This window comes from Ranitomeya imitator, chromosome 3 (assembly GCF_032444005.1).
Source record: "Ranitomeya imitator isolate aRanImi1 chromosome 3, aRanImi1.pri, whole genome shotgun sequence".
Lineage (NCBI taxonomy): Eukaryota > Metazoa > Chordata > Amphibia > Anura > Dendrobatidae > Ranitomeya > Ranitomeya imitator.
Genome location: NC_091284.1, coordinates 275,907,343 through 275,926,982, shown reverse-complemented (window position 1 = coordinate 275,926,982; position 19,640 = coordinate 275,907,343). Strand labels below are relative to the sequence as shown.

The 19,640-nt window shown below is 40.4% G+C and overlaps 1 protein-coding gene across 3 annotated transcripts in view; it reads right to left on the bottom strand.

Annotated features, from left to right (window-relative positions):
• The window catches only part of KIF21B (kinesin family member 21B), a 764,016-nt gene that overhangs the window by 427,268 nt on the left and 317,108 nt on the right, over positions 1–19,640 (bottom strand). For all 3 annotated transcript variants that reach the window (XM_069756481.1, XM_069756482.1, XM_069756483.1), the window contains exon 16: positions 4,941–5,048. In XM_069756481.1, the coding sequence (XP_069612582.1) occupies positions 4,941–5,048 (108 nt within the window). The remainder of the gene's footprint in view (positions 1–4,940; positions 5,049–19,640) is intronic.

Below are 19,640 nucleotides of genomic sequence, written 5' to 3'. Positions count from 1 at the left end.
AATCTATCTGGGTATTGTAGTTCTCCCATCCCCTTTATTAATTTTGTTGCCCTCCTTTGTACTCTCTCTAGTTCCATTATATCCTTCATGAGCACCGGTGCCCAAAACTGGACACAGTACTCCATGTGCGGTCTAACTAGGGATTTGTACAGAGGCAGTATAATGCTCTCATCATGTGTATCCAGACCTCTTTTAATGCACCCCATGATCCTGTTTGCCTTGGCAGCTGCTGCCTGGCACTGGCTGCTCCAGGTAAGTTTATCATTAACTAGGATCCCCAAGTCCTTCTCCCTGTCAGATTTACCCAGTGGTTTCCCATTCAGTGTGTAATGGTGATATTGATTCCTTCTTCCCATGTGTATAACCTTACATTTATCATTGTTAAACCTCATCTGCCACCTTTCAGCCCAAGTTTCCAACTTATCCAGATCCATCTGTAGCAGAATACTATCTTCTCTTGTATTAACTGCTTTACATAGTTTTGTATCATCTGCAAATATCGATATTTTACTGTGTAAACCTTCTACCAGATCATTAATGAATATGTTGAAGAGAACAGGTCCCAATACTGACCCCTGCGGTACCCCACTGCTCACAGCGACCCAGTTAGAGACTATACCATTTATAACCACCCTCTGCTTTCTATCACTAAGCCAGTTACTAACCCATTTACACACATTTTCCCCCAGACCAAGCATTCTCATTTTGTGTACCAACCTCTTGTGCGGCACGGTATCAAACGCTTTGGAAAAATCGAGATATACCACGTCCAATGACTCACCGTGGTCCAGCCTATAGCTTACCTCTTCATAAAAACTGATTAGATTGGTTTGACAGGAGCGATTTCTCATAAACCCATGCTGATATGGAGTTAAACAGTTATTCTCATTGAGATAATCCAGAATAACATCCCTCAGAAACCCTTCAAATATTTTACCAACAATAGAGGTTAGACTTACTGGCCTATAATTTCCAGGTTCACTTTTAGAGCCCTTTTTGAATATTGGCACCACATTTGCTATGCGCCAGTCCTGCGGAACAGATCCTGTCGCTATAGAGTCCCTAAAAATAAGAAATAATGGTTTATCTATTACATTACTTAGTTCCCTTAGTACTCGTGGGTGTATGCCATCCGGACCCGGAGATTTATCTATTTTAATCTTATTTAGCCGATTTCGCACCTCTTCTTGGGTTAGATTGGTGACCCTTAATATAGGGTTTTCATTGTTTCTTGGGATTTCACCTAGCATTTCATTTTCCACCGTGAATACCGTGGAGAAGAAGGTGTTTAATATGTTAGCTTTTTCCTCGTCATCTACAACCATTCTTTCCTCACTATTTTTTAAGGGGCCTACATTTTCAGTTTTTATTCTTTTACTATTGATATAGTTGAAGAACAGTTTGGGATTAGTTTTACTCTCCTTAGCAATGTGCTTCTCTGTTTCCTTTTTGGCAGCTTTAATTAGTTTTTTAGATAAAGTATTTTTCTCCCTATAGGTTTTTAGAGCTTCAATGGTGCCATCCTGCTTTAGTAGTGCAAATGCTTTCTTTTTACTGTTAATTGCCTGTCTTACTTCTTTGTTTAGCCACATTGGGTTTTTCCTATTTCTAGTCCTTTTATTCCCACAAGGTATAAACCGCTTACACTGCCTATTTAGGATGTTCTTAAACATTTCCCATTTATTATCTGTATTCTTATTTCTGAGGATATTGTCCCAGTCTACCAGATTACACCGATGCCTCTACCCTGTGCCAGTCATTACACTGGCTACCCATCCACTCCAGAATCCAGTACAAAACTACTACCCTCATCCACAAAGCACTCCATGGCTCAGCACCACCCTACATCTCCTCCCTGGTATCAGTCTACCACCCTACCCGTGCCCTCCGCTCCGCTAATGACCTCAGGTTAGCATCCTCAATAATCAGAACCTCCCACTCCCGTCTCCAAGACTTTACACGTGCTGCGCCGATTCTTTGGAATGCACTACCTAGGTTAATACGATTAATCCCCAATCCCCACAGTTTTAAGCGTGCCCTAAAAACTCATTTGTTCAGACTGGCCTACCGCCTCAATGCATTAACCTAACGATCCCTGTGTGGCCTATTTATAATAAAAAAAAAAAAAAAAAAAAAAAAAAAGGTTCCTCGCATCATGTTCTCATACACTTTATGCAGTATTAGCCCTCTGTGTCTGTACTGCTACATACTTAGGCAGGTAACTGGTTCATGCAGCTTTACATGAACACCTGAGCCTTACACTATAGCTGGTCCGAATAACTAAAGCAATTGTTACCATCCACCTCTCGTGTCTCCCCTTTTCCCCATAGTTTGTAAGCTTGCGAGCAGGGCCCTCACTCCTCCTGGTATCTGTTTTGAACTGTATTTCTGTTATGCTGTAATGTCTATTGTCTGCACAAGTCCCCTCTATAATTTGTAAAGCACTGCGGAATATGTTGGCGCTATATAAATAAAATTATTATTATTATTATTATTATTAAGGGCATCTCTAAGCTGGTCAAACTTTGCCTTCCTAAAGTTCAGTGTTTTTGTGACTCCCTGACAAGTCCCCCTAGTGAAAGACAGGTGAAACTGTACAATATTGTGGTCGCTATTTCCTAGATGCCCAACCACCTGCAGATTTGTTATTCTGTCAGGTCTATTAGATAGTATTAGGTCTAAAAGTGCTGCTCCTCTGGTTGGATTCTGCACCAATTGTGAAAGATAATTTTTCTTGGTTATTAGCAGAAACCTGTTGCCTTTATGGGTTTCACAGGTTTCACTTTCCCAGTTAATATCCGGGTAGTTAAAGTCCCCCATAACCAGGACCTCATTATGGGTTGCAGCTTCATCTATCTGCTTTAGAAGTAGACTTTCCATGGTTTCTGTTATATTTGGGGGTTTGTAACAGACCCCAATGAGAATTTTGTTACCATTTTTCCCTCCATGAATTTCGACCCATATGGACTTGACATCCTCATTTCCTTCGCTAATATCCTCCCTTAAAGTGGACTTTAGACAAGACTTTACATAGAGACAAACCCCTCCTCCTCTCCGATTTTTACGATCCTTTCTAAACAGACTGTAACCCTGTAAGTTAACTGCCCAGTCATAGCTTTCATCTAACCATGTCTCGGTTATTCCCACTATGTCAAAGTTACCTGTAGATATTTCTGCTTCTAGTTCTTCCATCTTGTTTGTCAGGCTTCTGGCGTTTGCGAGCATGCAGTTTAGAGGATTTTGTTTTGTTCCAATCTCCTCGCTGTGGATTGCTTTAGAAATGTTCTTACCTCCCATCTCAGAAACAGCGGAGCACTCTGCACCACATGATCGCCACGCTCCCACAGCGGCGTAGCCCATTCCAACGCCCTGTCCGACAAGAGAGACACTATAAATCCCACCTTAGCCCGCTCTGTGGGAAAACGTGCAGCCAGGAGCTCGAGGTGAATAGAGCACTGACTCACAAATCCCCTACAAAATTTGCTATCACCAGAAAAATTTTCTGGCAGCGGGAGGCGAGAAAATGTCGGAGCAGGGGTGGCAATGGACAGGGTTGCTGCAGCCACGCTAGCAGCCTGTACAGCAACTGCGGTAACATCCACAGCTGAGGTTGCGCTCTCAAGAGCCGCCAACCTACCCTCCAGCTGCTGGATATACCGCAAGGATTGCTGTTTGTCCGTCATTACTAGCCAGACCCTGGCGCTAGTGTAATGTTAGGGCTAGCGGAACGCACCAAATAATAGGACAGATAGAGTATGGTGCGTTCGCAGCCCGGGGTCCACCGTGCAGAGATGGAACCTGCTGCCAAGTAATGACGGACTATATGGCGGTACTCATAAGTATACACACGTGGGTTAAACTTCACCCAGCCTGAAGGAAGCGATCCTGTTGCGTCACAGGATCGCGGTACCGCACATAGAGCGCGAGCAAGTAGTCAGCGAACTCAACCCCAACTAGGATTGAAGTCCGATTAGACCCTTGCTGGCACAACACCGCAACTGGGTGTGTAAGGAAGCTAAATATTAGGGCACAAGAGTGCATGCGGTGCCGCACTGATGAACGCCACTAACCACCCAGGCTTGGGTAAGGAAAGCACAGAGGAAGTGCACGGCGCCGTACTGGCGGTCACAGCAACTGGACGCTGTACTGTGTGATTCGTGCTGTAGGATAAGTCGAGCGCTAGATAGCAACCATACACCTTCCGCGAACAGACATTCAATAGGGAAGGGGTATCCAAGGACGACTTGCACTCCCAACAAACACACGTAAGCAAATGTACACTAGCGCATGGCCGTGCAGTCATGCGCAGTTTATATAGTTGCAGCACAGGAAGTGGCCACAGAAACTTTGCCCTTCCAAGACCTGCCAAGAGGACCAATGGAATGTGCTGCAGGGCCTGAGCACATGACCCTCGATCTCCAACGGGAGATCTTGCCCTGGGCATGCTCAGTGTGTGCAGACAAGGACTTAGTCCCAGAGAAGTCCGCTCACTGCTGACCAGCACTGGCTTTAATGGCAGAAGCTGAAGAAGCAGCAGTAACTCTCTGTACAGAGTGAGACTGAGCAAGACGCTGGGACCGACGTCCCTGCTGAGCAGACTCCACTGCGGCTGGATAAGAATGGGAGACCGCAGCGGAGATGGCTCGAGATTCCCCCTGTGCAGAAGCGGGAACTCGAGACCTAACACAAGGTTCATTTATTATACCATGCCCCTTTTCTTTTTGCTGTTTGTTTGTGCACATATTTGTGTTTCTTCAGAAACATTGTTATACCATGCCTGAGGAAGGGACCTAAGAAGTACTGAAAGCTTGCTTTGTAACATCATTTATTTTATTTTTGTTAGCCATTAAAATGTATCATAACTGCAAGATTTTCTTGTTTTTCACAGAGCATTAGTAATTAAATATAGCATGTTCAACCTTTCCCTCTGCATATCTTACCTCCTGCCTCCGCTGTTCCTTTTTCAGCTGAGAAATCTCTCTGTTTCTTTTAGATTCCACAAGTTTTCTTCGCTGTTGCTCCTCGCGCATCTGTTTCACAAGTACAGCCTAGAAATTAAGATGATTAAAGTGTACATGTCATTTCATGAAAACATGAAATAAATGCATAGGCTAAGAGCCCCTTAGATGCTGCACAGTTACCAGTCATCCACGCTCTTTCAGTGGGTGGTTACATATCCTCAGCAGTTTGCCAGTTACATACTGAAACTTCTGCTATTACTGTAGTGACTATTAAGATTCCAGTTCTAAATTGAAACCCCCAGAAGTAGCTTTCCTTGGTGACAACTGACCAACAAAGAAGTAGACACTGAAGAAGACACTGAACCAGATAATTGCCTCACTAACTTGTCTTAATGAGATACAGTACCACTGAAGTAAAATTGTTACCAACTTTTTTTAACATACAAGAAAATTTAGTGGATTATGCCAGAATGGCAATATTTTTACAAAGAACAAAATCTGGATAACTATTGTTAATATACAGAAGAACCCCAAAGTAAAGTTTCTCTCTAGCACCTTTGTATATAATTTTATCGCCTTCCGCCCCTCTGTGCATCGAGCTTCATAGAGCTGAATTTGTGATACCAGGCTTCTCTGCTAAAACTACATTTCCCAGCAGCACACTACTTCTTCTCAGTGCTGCAGGTCCCTTCTTCTGTTCTCCTGTGTGCTTGCTCATAGAAATAGATAATTAGATAGACCTCAACATATGGAATTCTTATTTATATAACGTAACCATTGATATTTCTTAATGTAATAACCGTGACTCACTAATTGACCAATAGTCATTACTATTTACAAACTCCAAATTTTATTGGTTATATCCATGGGGATCTTCAGAACATGATCATGCTTTTCTCTGCAAGCTTAGCAGATATGAGGATAGAATAGCTGAGATGTGCTACAAAATGCCTCTAAACGCAAAGAGGTACCATGAAAGGGTATGGGGGATGTTTTATTAGACAGGATTATATATGCTTCTGTTTTGCATGAATTAGACAAGGCCATTCAGGGCAAGTGCAACTGGAACAATTGATATTGGAGGGATTGTCAGCATAACCAAACTGAACTGTGCTACAACCCTCCCGTCAACTATTTTATTAGACAGGGTCATTGAGTGCAGGTTAGCATGCCTAACCTACAGCATTAGAACTACTAGAGGATGGATTCAGTGGCAACAGATTGTAGAGGGCGCTAGGGTTCATTATTAGGTGATAGATGCAAAACAATGAAGATTGAAAAATAGGTTGTATTTCCAGAAATTATTAACCCCTTTCCGCATTATGTATAGAAAGGAAACAGGAGCTGGGCTCCCAAGACATGCGTAAAATGCCTACTATGTTACAGAAGCAATAAATACATCAAAAATAGGACATCGAAGCAAATAGCCATAAAATAACAAGATTTTATTGAAACAATTATACAAATATAAAAAAACTATTTAGTAAGAGTACAATATGAAATGTAAAAAATGGGGATAAGACTATACAAAAAAGAGGAACCACCTAAAAAGGTAATGAGTTATAATAATGACAGATATGCATAAGCTTTTCAATAGATAAATATGATTTTAATAGATATTATAGTTAGCAAATATGTGCCACATTCAGGGCTTATTATACTAGAAAGAAAAAAAGGATTAGGAGAGCCCCAAAAAAGGCTACTCAAAATGTTATTTAAGCCCTAAAAAGTAAGAAAAAGACAATGTGTAAGTGGCAGTTGTACCAGATGTTTTCCAATATATATATATATATATATATATATATATATATATATATATATATATATGTATATATATATATATATATATCCATAGGTGAATAATCCACAATAGTGGTAAAAAGACTGAATAATAAGGGAGTTTTTCAAAAGGTTTCAGTAGTGCAGGCTATGCCTAAATAATAAGGTCTGCTAAGCAAATAAAGCCAAGTGGCCCAGTAGATATATAATACCCTAAATAGTTCAGCAGACCAAGTATAAAGCAGCCCAATTATGGAATTTAATTAAGCATTGACGGAAAACATACTGAGTCATTACCTTTAGGTAGTAGAGGCGCCCCGACGTGCGTTTCGCGTATAGCTTCGTCTAAGGGGAAGTGCATGTTTTCCTTATATTAAAATCATATTTATCTATTGAAAAACTTATGCATATCTGTCATTATTATAACTCATTACCTTTTTAGGTGGTTCCTCTTTTTTTTGTATAGTCTTATCCCCATTTTTTACATTTCATATTCTACTCTTACTAAATTGTTTTTTATAATTGTTTCAATAAAATCTTGTTATTTTATGGCTATTTGCTTCAATGTCCTATTTTTGATGTACAGTATTTATTGTTTTTTTGAAGCTTTGTCACTGATCTAGGCAGTCCTTCTGTTTTTTGATGCATTATGTTACAGAAGCACCTGCATTTAACAACCACAGCTATGACCTCTCCACTGATGTTAACCATTGAAATACCACTGTCAATCACTGAAAGAGGTGTTTAAATTAAACACATATGGGCGATTGCCTACAATGGCTTCTATTGGCCTTTCGCGACATGTCCATGCGCTTACTGATTGGTTAGCATGGCAGCTTAGGGCCTGCTGAAGGGCCCGTGGCTACCATCATGGTACTTCTGTGAAGCTGCAGTTTTTTACATAGCCCATCGGGGGCCCTTACGTGCTACTTGACTCAAACGTGAACCCTAGAAATAAAGTAGCCCTTGTGGGTATTTGGGCAACCTATATGATATTCACTAAATAATATTTAGTTTTAGATAAGTTATTGTTTTTATTGAATAATAGTAGTAAAAGTACCTCTCAGTTTGTTACAGAATTTCTCCAGAATACGTCAATATCTTATATGTGATCGTATGCTATTATTTCAGTGCAGGTCAGGGCCCAGAAGGGGTCCTTGGAGTATAGAGTTTTGCTGGAATGATTTTTGCCCACTATGCCACCTTTGTAGAGGCCTTGAAGTAATAGCACAATGTAAAATTTCCAGGAGTGACACAAGGCAATTTTCAAGTGAGGACTCTCAATTCTAAATATTTTTCAAGTGAATAATGAACATTTTCACTCACAAAAGATTTATAGAAATAAATGTGCAATGCATTTTGCATAGCAAAAATGTATTTTTTTTTCCATAGATATGCCATTTCTATTGCCAGATGTGTTCACTGTATTACATTTATATTTATAGTTAGGGACATACCTAACATCAAATGCATATCTAGGGTGAGGGGCTGGTGGAGCATGTGCACAAGGTGCATTTAGCATGGGGAAGTGGTGTAGACTGGCACTATCTATGGTGTAGCAGAGTGTTAGAAGACGCGGCCTGTCTAAGGTCAAGAATGTTCTGGCACCAGGTAGTGTGATGACATCACTTCACAAACTGATTGTGTTGGGAGCAGAAGGATAGAAGACATCCTGCAGTCTGAACTGGGCGGTGCAATGTAGTGATGTTACTACCGTATACTGCCTTAGCCAGGAGCAGAAAGATAGAAGACATTCTGCAGTCTGCTTGTAGCATGCAGTGCTATGTACAGTAGTGATACTACTACAATGCCTTGGCGCCTTTCTAGGAGCAGAGTGAGGAAAGTTTAATGTTTGTTTGTTTCTTATTGCCACAAATATGAGGACAGTCATATGGGAGATATATCTAAGTGGGATATATGGGGGAAAGACTACTAAAAAGTGACACAGAGGGGGGATATTTATAGTAAGTGGTGGTTTAAATGGGGGAATATTGCTAAATGAGGGGCACTGTTAGGAAAATATTACTAAGGTGGGGTGATAAGAATGGGGAAATATTACTGAGTGGGGATGCAATTGGTAAGTGGGGGTACAAATAGTGGAATATTATTAAAAGGGGCATACATAAGGGAAATAGTTTCAAATGGGGAATATCGCAGATGCAAATATGACAATATTGCTAAGCAGGAACACAAATGGGGGACATTACTACTTTGGAGAATAAATTGTATTATTAATACAGTGTGTAGGAAATTGTTACAGTGGGGAGACACAGAGGGAGCATTACTATTGCTATTACTATGTGGGGGTTAACACCATGTGGAGCATAGAAGTGACAGTATAACTATGTAGGGAGATTAATTCCAGATTATTTCTGTTAACAGAAAAATAACAAAAAGAGTTAGGCTATTAGGAAGGGGAGAAAAAAGTGAAAGTGTAAAAATGAAAAATTGCCCAGCATTGATGGGGTTAAACACTTCATTATCACAATTTATTGCACAGTTTCATTTAGACATTGGGGTATTTCTATACTTTGTAAAGTGCTAATTCCCATAATGTAAATACTGTTCATATGAAATGATGTTCTTTTCAAATCCCTCAAATAAAAAATAGCTAATGTTTTTCAATAAAATGTATGTATCTAAAAATCCTGCAATTGAAAAAACTCATCCCATAAAAAAACTAGCCCTCATGTATGTTTATTGAACAATAAAAAGTTATTCTTCGCAAAAGGCTGGGATGGGAAAAGGAATAACAAGTAAGAAAGGTATAGGATAAGTTACTTATAAGTAGGACCCCAGTATTGGAAAGAAACTTTTACATTTCTTTCTACAGAAAGATCTTTCATTATTGTGATACACAATGAAAATTATATCGTGGTTCTGTAAAAGACAAGAAAATCTATGTAAATGTTGAGATGAGAGGATCAGTTAACATTCAAATTTGTAAGCCTCACTGAATTTTCCCCCCAAAAAATAATTTAAGTCAAATAAAATTTCTCAAAACTGCTAAGTTTTTAATTGCCCAGAAAATACATGTATAATACTTAAAGGTCTCCAAGGACCATATTAAACCCCTCTTTTAAATGCAAACATAACCTTATCAATGTCCAAATTATTTCAACCTATTTGGCTTCAGAAAAATAGTTACAGGTGGCAGCTAACAGCCTATTTAATAACACACTACAATATCAATCTTTTTAGGCTAGTTAAAATCTAAATGGAAAAATGGTCTAAAAATAATTCCTTTTAGGGGACATATTCTTTCCTTCCTGAAGTTTTTACATAAGTTATACAAAAAGAAGAAACTGTGTTCTTACACAGGGTGTGGTTTAAAGATTATTTCTGTATGGGGAGAATGAAAAGTTTTGTTCTTTAGTAAATAAAGAAGCACTAGCTTTTCACATGTCATCCAAAAAGTATCTCTTTCATTTAGGGAGAAAAACATGTACTGATTTAAAATGAAATAAGTAATGGCTTCTCAAGTAGGAGTCAAAAACAAAATCCCTTTTGGGAGACACAACAGGTTTGCTATTGTCAATGATTCATCAACTACAAAGTCAAACAAGATGTCTACCAGATGTAGGGTCAGCAACAGTCGCCCTGACAGTAGAAATAGTATAGCACTATAAATACAGTGGGCAGCCAGGAGATGAAAGGCTGGCATAGCTGTGCAGTGACAGTGGTAGAAGCCGCATGGTAGAGAACTATGACGAGTCAGGCAAGGAGATGTCTGGCAGTGTAGTGCCAACATCAGCTGCCCCAAAAGCAGTGGTCCTACGGTATAGATTACATGATGGACAGGAAGTAGATGCTCACCTGTGCTCAGCAAATCATGTAGAAGACAGACAGTCAGGCTAGCAGATAGTATAGCCAATTTAATCATTGCCATCAGCAATAGGTGAATGAAAGTTGCCAATAGTTGTTGCTCCAGGTGTCTATGATGCATTGGACTTTGGAGCTCAAAGACAAATCGAGAGAGTACCCTATGTTCTCTTGCATGTAAGAGTATAAAGCTGGCATTCCTTTTTGTTAGCTATAATGGCAACAGGACATCTTCCAGCAAGGCTGAGTGCACGCTATCTATTGTTGAATGACAGGTGATTCCACAGGGTGGAACAGCTCCAACTACACCACCAGCAACATGATCAGGTGAGATTTTAAATGTAAAACTAGCGGATGACTTGGAGTGTATGCCTGTTTCCTCAACACAGAATCAGTAATGGATAATTGTTAATCTGAAGGAATTGGAGGTGTGTGAGAAAAAGTAGTTGATGTCGATGATAGTGCTGATGACACCGATGAGGTACTATTTCAGAGTTCAGCCTGGCTGACAGAAAGATGTGCATGAGAAGAGAAGAGAAGAGGAAGACAGCTTGAGGCTTGCTCTGATTGGTGGCTATCTTGCTTTTCCAAAGTTACCAGGTGATGCCACTTTGTGTCCTGATGGATAGACAAAGTTCTTTGTCTACAGGTCCTTCTCAAAAAATTAGCATATAGTGTTAAATTTCATTATTTACCATAATGTAATGATTACAATTAAACTTTCATATATTATAGATTCATTATCCACCAACTGAAATTTGTCAGGTCTTTTATTGTTTTAATACTGATGATTTTGGCATACAACTCCTGATAACCCAAAAAACCTGTCTCAATAAATTAGCTTATTTCACCCATCCAAACAAATAAAAGTGTTTTTTAATAACAAACAAAAAAACCATCAAATAATAATGTTCAGTTATGCACTCAATACTTGGTCGGGAATCCTTTGGCAGAAATGACTGCTTCAATGCGGCGTGGCATGGAGGCAATCAGCCTGTGACACTGCTGAGATGTTATGGAGGCCCAGGATGCTTCAATAGCGGCCTTAAGCTCATCCAGAGTGTTGGGTCTTGCGTCTCTCAACTTTCTCTTCACAATATCCCACAGATTCTCTATGGGGTTCAGGTCAGGAGAGTTGGCAGGCCAATTGAGCACAGTAATACCATGGTCAGTAAACCATTTACCAGTGGTTTTGGCACTGTGAGCAGGTGCCAGGTCGTGCTGAAAAATGAAATCTTCATCTCCATAAAGCATTTCAGCCGATGGAAGCATGAAGTGCTCCAAAAATCTCCTGATAGCTAGCTGCATTGACCCTGCCCTTGATGAAACATAGTGGACCAACACCAGCAGCTGACATGGCACCCCACACCATCACTGACTGTGGGTACTTGACACTGGACTTCAGGCATTTTGGCATTTCCTTCTCCCCAGTCTTCCTCCAGACTCTGGCACCTTGATTTCCGAATGACATGCAAAATTTGCTTTCATCAGAAAAAAGTACTTGGGACCACTTAGCAACAGTCCAGTGCTGCTTCTCTGTAGCTCAAAAGTGGCTTTACCTGGGGAATGCGGCACCTGTAGCCCATTTCCTGCACATGCCTGTGCACGGTGGCTCTGGATGTTTCCACACCAGACTCAGTCCACTGCTTCCTCAAGTTCCCCAAGGTCTGGAATCGGTCCTTCTCCACAATCTTCCTCAGGGTCCGGTCTCCTCTTCTCGTTGTACAGCGTTTTCTGCCACATTGTTTCCTTCCAACAGACTTACCATTGAGGTGCCTTGATACAGCACTCTGGGAACAGCCTATTTGTTGAGAAATTTCTTTCTGGGTCTTACCCTCTTGCTTGAGGGTGTCAATGATGGCCTTCTTGACATCTGTCAGGTCGCTAGTCTTACCCATGATGGGGGTTTTGAGTAATGAACCAGGCAGGGAGTTTATAAAAGCCTCAGGTATCTTTTGCATGTGTTTAGAGTTAATTAGTTGATTCAGAAGATTAGGGTAATAGGTCGTTTAGAGAACCTTTTCTTGATATGCTAATTTATTGAGACAGGTTTTTTGGGTTATCAGGAGTTGTATGCCAAAATCATCAGTATTAAAACAATAAAAGACCTGACAAATTTCAGTTGGTGGATAATGAATCTATAATATATGAAAGTTTAATTGTAATCATTACATTATGGTAAATAATGAAATTTAACACTATATGCTAATTTTTTGAGAAGGACCTGTATATGAGTCGGGTTGTCCATGTCAAATTTTCCTCTTGCATAGTCTGCGACTGCCAAAGAATTGTATAGCGGCAACATACAAAAGAACTTCCATACTCGAGATTCCCACACATGAATAGGCACCACTGCGACCAGACTTTTCAGGCGTTGTTGAGCCTTGTCCACCAACAGTATATGGGGCATACTGGGCATCACCTGCTCCTAAACTGACCAAAATAAAACTTTTTTTAGTCTCATTTGCCCTGCACAATGAATCATCAACACCTTCCTCTCCTGATAACATCATCTTCCTCAGCACGCATCTTATTATTTGGTCTTGTCTATAGGTACCGTCACACTTAGCGACGCTGCAGCGATACGACAACGATCCGGATCGCTGCAGCGTCGCTGTTTGGTCGCTGGAGAGCTGTCACACAGACAGCTCTCCAGCGACCAACGATGCCGGTAACCAGGGTAAACATCGGGTAACTAAGCGCAGGGCCGCGCTTAGTAACCCGATGTTTACCCTGGTTACCATCCTAAAAGTAAAAAAACAAACAGTACATACTTACCTACAGCCGTCTGTCCTCCAGCGCTGTGCTCTGCACTCCTCCTGTACTGTCTGTGTGAGCACAGCGGCCGGAAAGCAGAGCGGTGACGTCACCGCTCTGCTTTCCGGCTGACCGACGCTCACAGCCAGTACAGGAGGAGTGCAGAGCACAGCGCTGGAGGACAGACGGCTGTAGGTAAGTATGTACTGTTTGTTTTTTTTACTTTTAGGATGGTAACCAGGGTAAACATAGGGTTACTAAGCGCGGCCCTGCGCTTAGATACCCGATGTTTACCCTGGTTACCAGTGAAGACATCGCTGAATCGGTGTCACACACGCCGATTCAGCGATGTCTGCGGGGAGTCCAGCGACCAAATAAAGTTCTGGACTTTCTTCCCCGACCAGCGATATCACAGCAGGGGCCTGATCGCTGCTGCCTGTCACACTGGACGATATCGCTAGGGAGGACGCTGCAACGTCACGGATCGCTAGCGATTTCGTCTAGTGTGACGGTACCTTATCGCAAAATCATCACCATCAGCATTATTATCTCTCACTTGGCTAACAGTCATTCTGGAGCTTCTTACTGCCCCACCCTCCCAATCACCCTGCCTGATTCATATCTCAAGAATTGTTTGGGTTAAAATTGCAACTGCTACTACTGCCAGTGCCCTTACCAGTATGGTTCGCAACACAGTTTGCCATTAAAATCCCTAAACTTAAACTGATGATGTTTGCTGTCAGAGACTACATTATCCTGCTTTGGCTGAGATGAGTAATATGACATAAATGTCATCATGCTTTTCCACCCCACTGATATGCTTGCATAAGGCAAAGGAGGCCAAGTGTAATCTGCTTTTGGTACTGCTATTCATGGGCTGGTTGCGACCAACAGTGCTGATATTATTGCCATGGTAGGTTTTTTCTCTCCCTCTCTTACATGCCAATTGTCATTGGTATTTTTAATTTAACATACAGTTTGGAAAAAAGTATAATGTTTAAGTTGTTTACAAAAAAAAACACATTTAACCAACCCTGGAAAAATATGGAATCAATCAGAAATGCTAAGCAGGGTTCATGTGGTGCAACAATAGCCCACCTGTAATATCAGTATAATGTGTAGGTGTATCCAATTTGACAATTTAAACAGGTGTGCCAAAACAGACCTGCACAGGTAAATGTCTCAATTGACTGTAATAATTTGTTTGAATTTTTTTATATTAAAGTAGATTAATTCTCACTCCAAAAAAGGATGACATAACAAATTCCAGGAGGTTGGAATATAGCTTAAAATGCTGCAGCAGCCCACAGAAAAGTTGTGGGGTGTACAGTTGCCAAGTTAAAATATTAAAACAGTTATGTATATATTAAAACGTGTGCATAATGTTTTCAAATTATATTTATAAAAACACTATGATCCCCTCCCAACAACAAAACAAACCATAACCCATAATGCTACCATGGCTACACATGGAATTTAACTTATGGCAATGGCAGCAGTATTTTTGTGACACCTATGCTTATTGAATTGTATTAGTAAAACAGTTTTGCAAAAAATTTACCTTTTTTGTTTTTTATTTTGTAGATATTTCTATAATGCCCCAAAATTATGTCTCTACATAGGTACATGCACTGAAAGTAATTTGAGGCATTTGGTAAGAGCATTCAGTAAGGTCATGAGGTGGCTTGATCTCGATTCGAACCATGGCAACTTGATGGATGAACGCTCTGTAGGAAGATCGATCTTGTGCAAGCCTAGATAGGTCCACCAGGGTCTTCTCTGTCATTATCTTGATTCTATCTAGCCTTCAGGTTGCTGGTCTTCTTATTGCCTTGCTCCTTCTATTCTTCTGACCGTGGTTCCTCTCTTCGTATTATGTGTCCAAAGTAGGCAAGTCGTAGCTTGGTGATCCTTGTTTCTAGTGACATGTCTGGCTTGATTTGCTCCACTAAGCAAAATAATATCATTTATGCAAGGTGTATTACTATTATTATTTTCCCTTATTGTGACTAGACACCAATGTTTTTCTATTTTATCACATATGGAATAGAACTTGCTGTACTTCCTCTATAAAAGATCAGAACAGAGACTTAAAAGGGTCTGGTCACTATGCGTGCTTGTTAGAGAACTCCTAGAATAATAATCTCAATCATTTTAGTATTGGACAAATTATATAGAACATATCATAAATGATAATCAAGATAAAAATGTTGGCCTCCTCAGTAGGTTAACAATGAGTCTTTGCACAAGCCACTCTGTGCATCAAGTTCCAAGGGCTTTTACATGTTCACTCTTGCACTCCTATACAAGGATCTGGCCTTCGATACAAAGGCCATTGGGTTGAATCCGGGGAGTAGATACTGTTCAGTAAATGAAAAAAGGAATCAATGAAAACCTGAAAACCAGAGAGACAGGCACAATGCCAAGTACCAACAAGCAAATACCAAAGGCATGCAAAGTAGAACAACAATGGTAATCCAATTAAAAGCACACCTGAGTAGTATACACAATACAATACATGACAAAGAAAAGGCATGTTTTTTTAATGGCCTTTGGCTCAACATTGAGCCACCATGGCAACTTGATGGATGAAAGATCTGTGGGAAAATCGATCCTGTGCAAACCTAGATAGGTCCATCAGGGTCTTCTCCGCTGTTATCTTGATAGTATCAAGCCATCGGTTTGCTGTTCTTCCTCTTCACCATGTTCCTTCTATCTTTACAACCTTCATGTCCTTCTCCAGTGATTGCTCTCTTAATATGATGTGTCCAAAGTAGGCAAGTCATAGCTTGGTGATCCTTGCTTTGAGTGATATGTCTGGCTTGATTTGTTCCAAAATTCATTTGTTTGTTTTTCTTGCCATCCATTGTATTAATAGCATCTTTATCCAGCACCATATTTCGAAAGCATTGCTTCTTCTTCTGTCTTGTTTCTTTATTGTCCACGTTTTGCATTCATATGTTACTACAAAAAAGACCAGACTATGTACAATTTGTGTCTTTGTTGACAGTGATATTTTCCTCATTTTGAAGACCTTGTCCACTGACTTCAATATTGATCTGCCCATAGCTATTCTACTATTGACTTCTGGTGTCATCACTGCATCTTGAATGATCATGGATCTTAGTAGGTTGAAGACCAGACTATGTACGATCCGTATCTTTGTTGCCAGTGATATTTTCCTCATTTTAAAGACCCTGTCCAGTGACTTCATTGTTGATTTGCCCATAGCTATTCTACTATTGACTTCTAGTGTCATCACTGCATCTTGAGTGATCATGGATCTGAGTAGGTTGAAGTCCTTTACAACTTCCAGTTAGTATCCGTTTATCTCAGATGTGTTGGTCATACCTGGCAATAGTCATTATCTTTGTCTTCCTTGTAATGAGTAGGAGTCCCATGGTCAAGTTTTTTATCTTGACACTCTGTAATATATCCTTCATTCCGTCTACGTTTGTTGCTATCAATGTTGTATCATCTGCATATTTAAGATTGTTGCAGGAATAATATATATCTTTGTACTGACAATATACAGTACAGACCAAAAGTTTGGACACACCTTCTCATTTAAAGATTTTTCTGTATTTTCATGACTATGAAAATTGTACATTCACACTGAAGGCACCAAAACTATGAATTAACACATGTGGAATTATATATTTAACAAAAAAGTGTGAAACAACTGAAATTATGTCTTAGGCTAGGTTCACATTGTGCTAGCAGCAGCCCGTTCAGCACATACGCTAACGGGCTGCTGCTAGCGCAAGTCCCTTCGCTACATCACGTTAGCGCAGATGGAGCATCTGCTAGCTCCATCTGCGCTAGGAGTGTTGGATCCGGAAACGCTGCAGCCAGCATCTCGGGTCCATCACTCAAATGACGGCACATTGCTAGCGCACGCCCATTGTGGGCGTGCGCTAGCGATGCGTTGGCCATTGCATTCAATGGCGGTGTTAATGAACTACATTACACCGCGTTATGCCGCGGTGTAACGTAGTCCGTTTAACATAGTCAATGAACTCAATGTAAACCTACCCTTATATTCTAGGTTCTTCAAAGTAGCCACCTTTTGCTTTGATGACTGCTTTGCACACTCTTGGGAGAGGGAGAAAGAGTCGTGGCCATAAATACTGGTACAGTTGATAGATAAGGAGTGTAAAAGTTTTATTGTTCTGTGGGTGATGTCTGCTCCATGCTTGTGATGGTCTGAGGAACACATTCCTTAGTTGGCGTATGCAAATTGCTTATTCAGAGAGGAAGAGGACTAGAACTCTGTAGCGGCACCTGTTGGAGGCAGAAATCCTACAAGTCACTATCAACTCTTGAACAAGCAGTATGACTTAGGATAAAAGCCAAATCAGAATCTCAATTTTCAGACATGATGTTTCAGGGTATTGCCCCTCTTCAGTGCAAAGTATGAAATCTGATTTGGCAAGGTAAGAGGCTTTGGATTGAGGTCCAAGGGGTAATGTTTCTCCTTATGGTCTGTATGTAGGGATGACAGGGCAAAAACTTAGAACAAGAATGAAATCTCATCGCCACACAATAAAAGGAAAAAGAATAGATCTACTTGTGGCCAAACATTTTTGCATCACTGACCACAACATCATGGACATGAAATTACCAGTATTGAAAGGTAACTTAAAATCTCAGAAAGACAGAAAAAGTTGGGAGTACAAACTTATGACAACCTTTGACACACTCAGAACAGAAATGAATGTGTTGCATGTATATATTTCTTTATACATCAATTAAAGAATGTGCTCCTCAGACCATTTGGGGGCATCACAACCATAGACCAGATCTCAATCACAGGACAATAAAACTTTCACACTCCTTATCTATGAACTGTTCAAATATTTATGGCCGCAACTGTTTCTCTCTTTCCTATACTGATAGTTCTGCTTCACATCACTTGTCTTATCATAGCATTATTCCTGTTTCCTGTTGGGTATAAATATGTGACTCTTCACATTTTGTACCATACAAAAGCATTTTGTGGATATCATCCGCGCTGCTGAACAAATAGAAGTCTGGACGTATTGAAGAAAAGGAATGGTGGCTTTATTCAACGTGTTTCGAAGTCTACATATGATTTCTTCCTCAGGAAAGACATGCATATTCTACATATATATATTATGTATGTGGTAATGCACTGATGCACTGATATTGCTGCCATTTTTCCTTGAAATGGGGACAGATTTTAGGAGTATGACTTATTTGAGTAGCTGATTTTGTGCTTAATATTCATAATATTGGGAAAACCCTAATACTAGACCTGTCCTTGATTCACACCGGCTGTTCATGAGTCTGATATTGCACTTTCCCTTCAGCATGTTCTTCTAATGTATTTTAATAATTGCTAATGGCATTTTGTAATTTTAAAAGCCTTGCTGCACTCTTAGGTCACAAATGAAAGCAATTTTGCTAGAATTCTGGCGCAAATTGCTTTGTAAAATTGTAAACTTTCTGCTCAACTTTGCGTTTTCACACCAGTTTCTTCCAGCTCTTCTAAAATGGGTGGAATTGGGGTGTGATAGGGCACAGTGTGGGTATGATGCCACAGATAATTTAATTCATGATGAGCCGAAGTGTTCCTTGCACCAGAATTCTTACTTCTGACTCCAACACACCTGTCATCAAGACCGGTGTGAAAATCGCCGGTCGCGAAGAAGTGGGACCTTAGTTATTGTTGGAAGGCGGCATCACTTGTACTATAGCTGTAATCAGCCATGCACCTATGCGACTATGATATTTCACACACATTTCTTCTGTAAATGTGGTAGCTTTTCTCTATATTCCTCTGAATCTCGAAGGAAATGTCACTCATGCGCTGCTGAAGATAAATCCACAATGGCTTCCAACGGATAAAAGTTATAACATTTATTGTACAAGTGACCCAGTAAACCTGTACAATAAATGTTATAGCTTTTATCCGTTGGAAACCATTGTGGAGTCATCTTCAGCTGCGCATGAGTGACATCTCCTCCCCGATTGTTCTGTTTGGTCCGTTCAGTGACCGGTGTCCTTGCAGCAGCTCATATATATGTCATGCCAGTCACATGTTGCTCTGTAGCAACCATACAAGGTGAGTGGATTCCTTTCCTTGCCACCTCTGTTTTACCGGTTAAAGCCCTATTGCGGTTTCTTTCGTTCCCAGTTTCTGTTTCGTATTCTTCTGAATCTGTGGTAGCTTTTCTCTCACACATCCATCTTTACTAGGGTTGAACGAAATGGATCAGACAAATTGAAAAATCGCCGACTTTTAATGTAAATCCATCTGAAGGGGTTAAAATATTTTACAGCTAGGAGCTCTGCTAA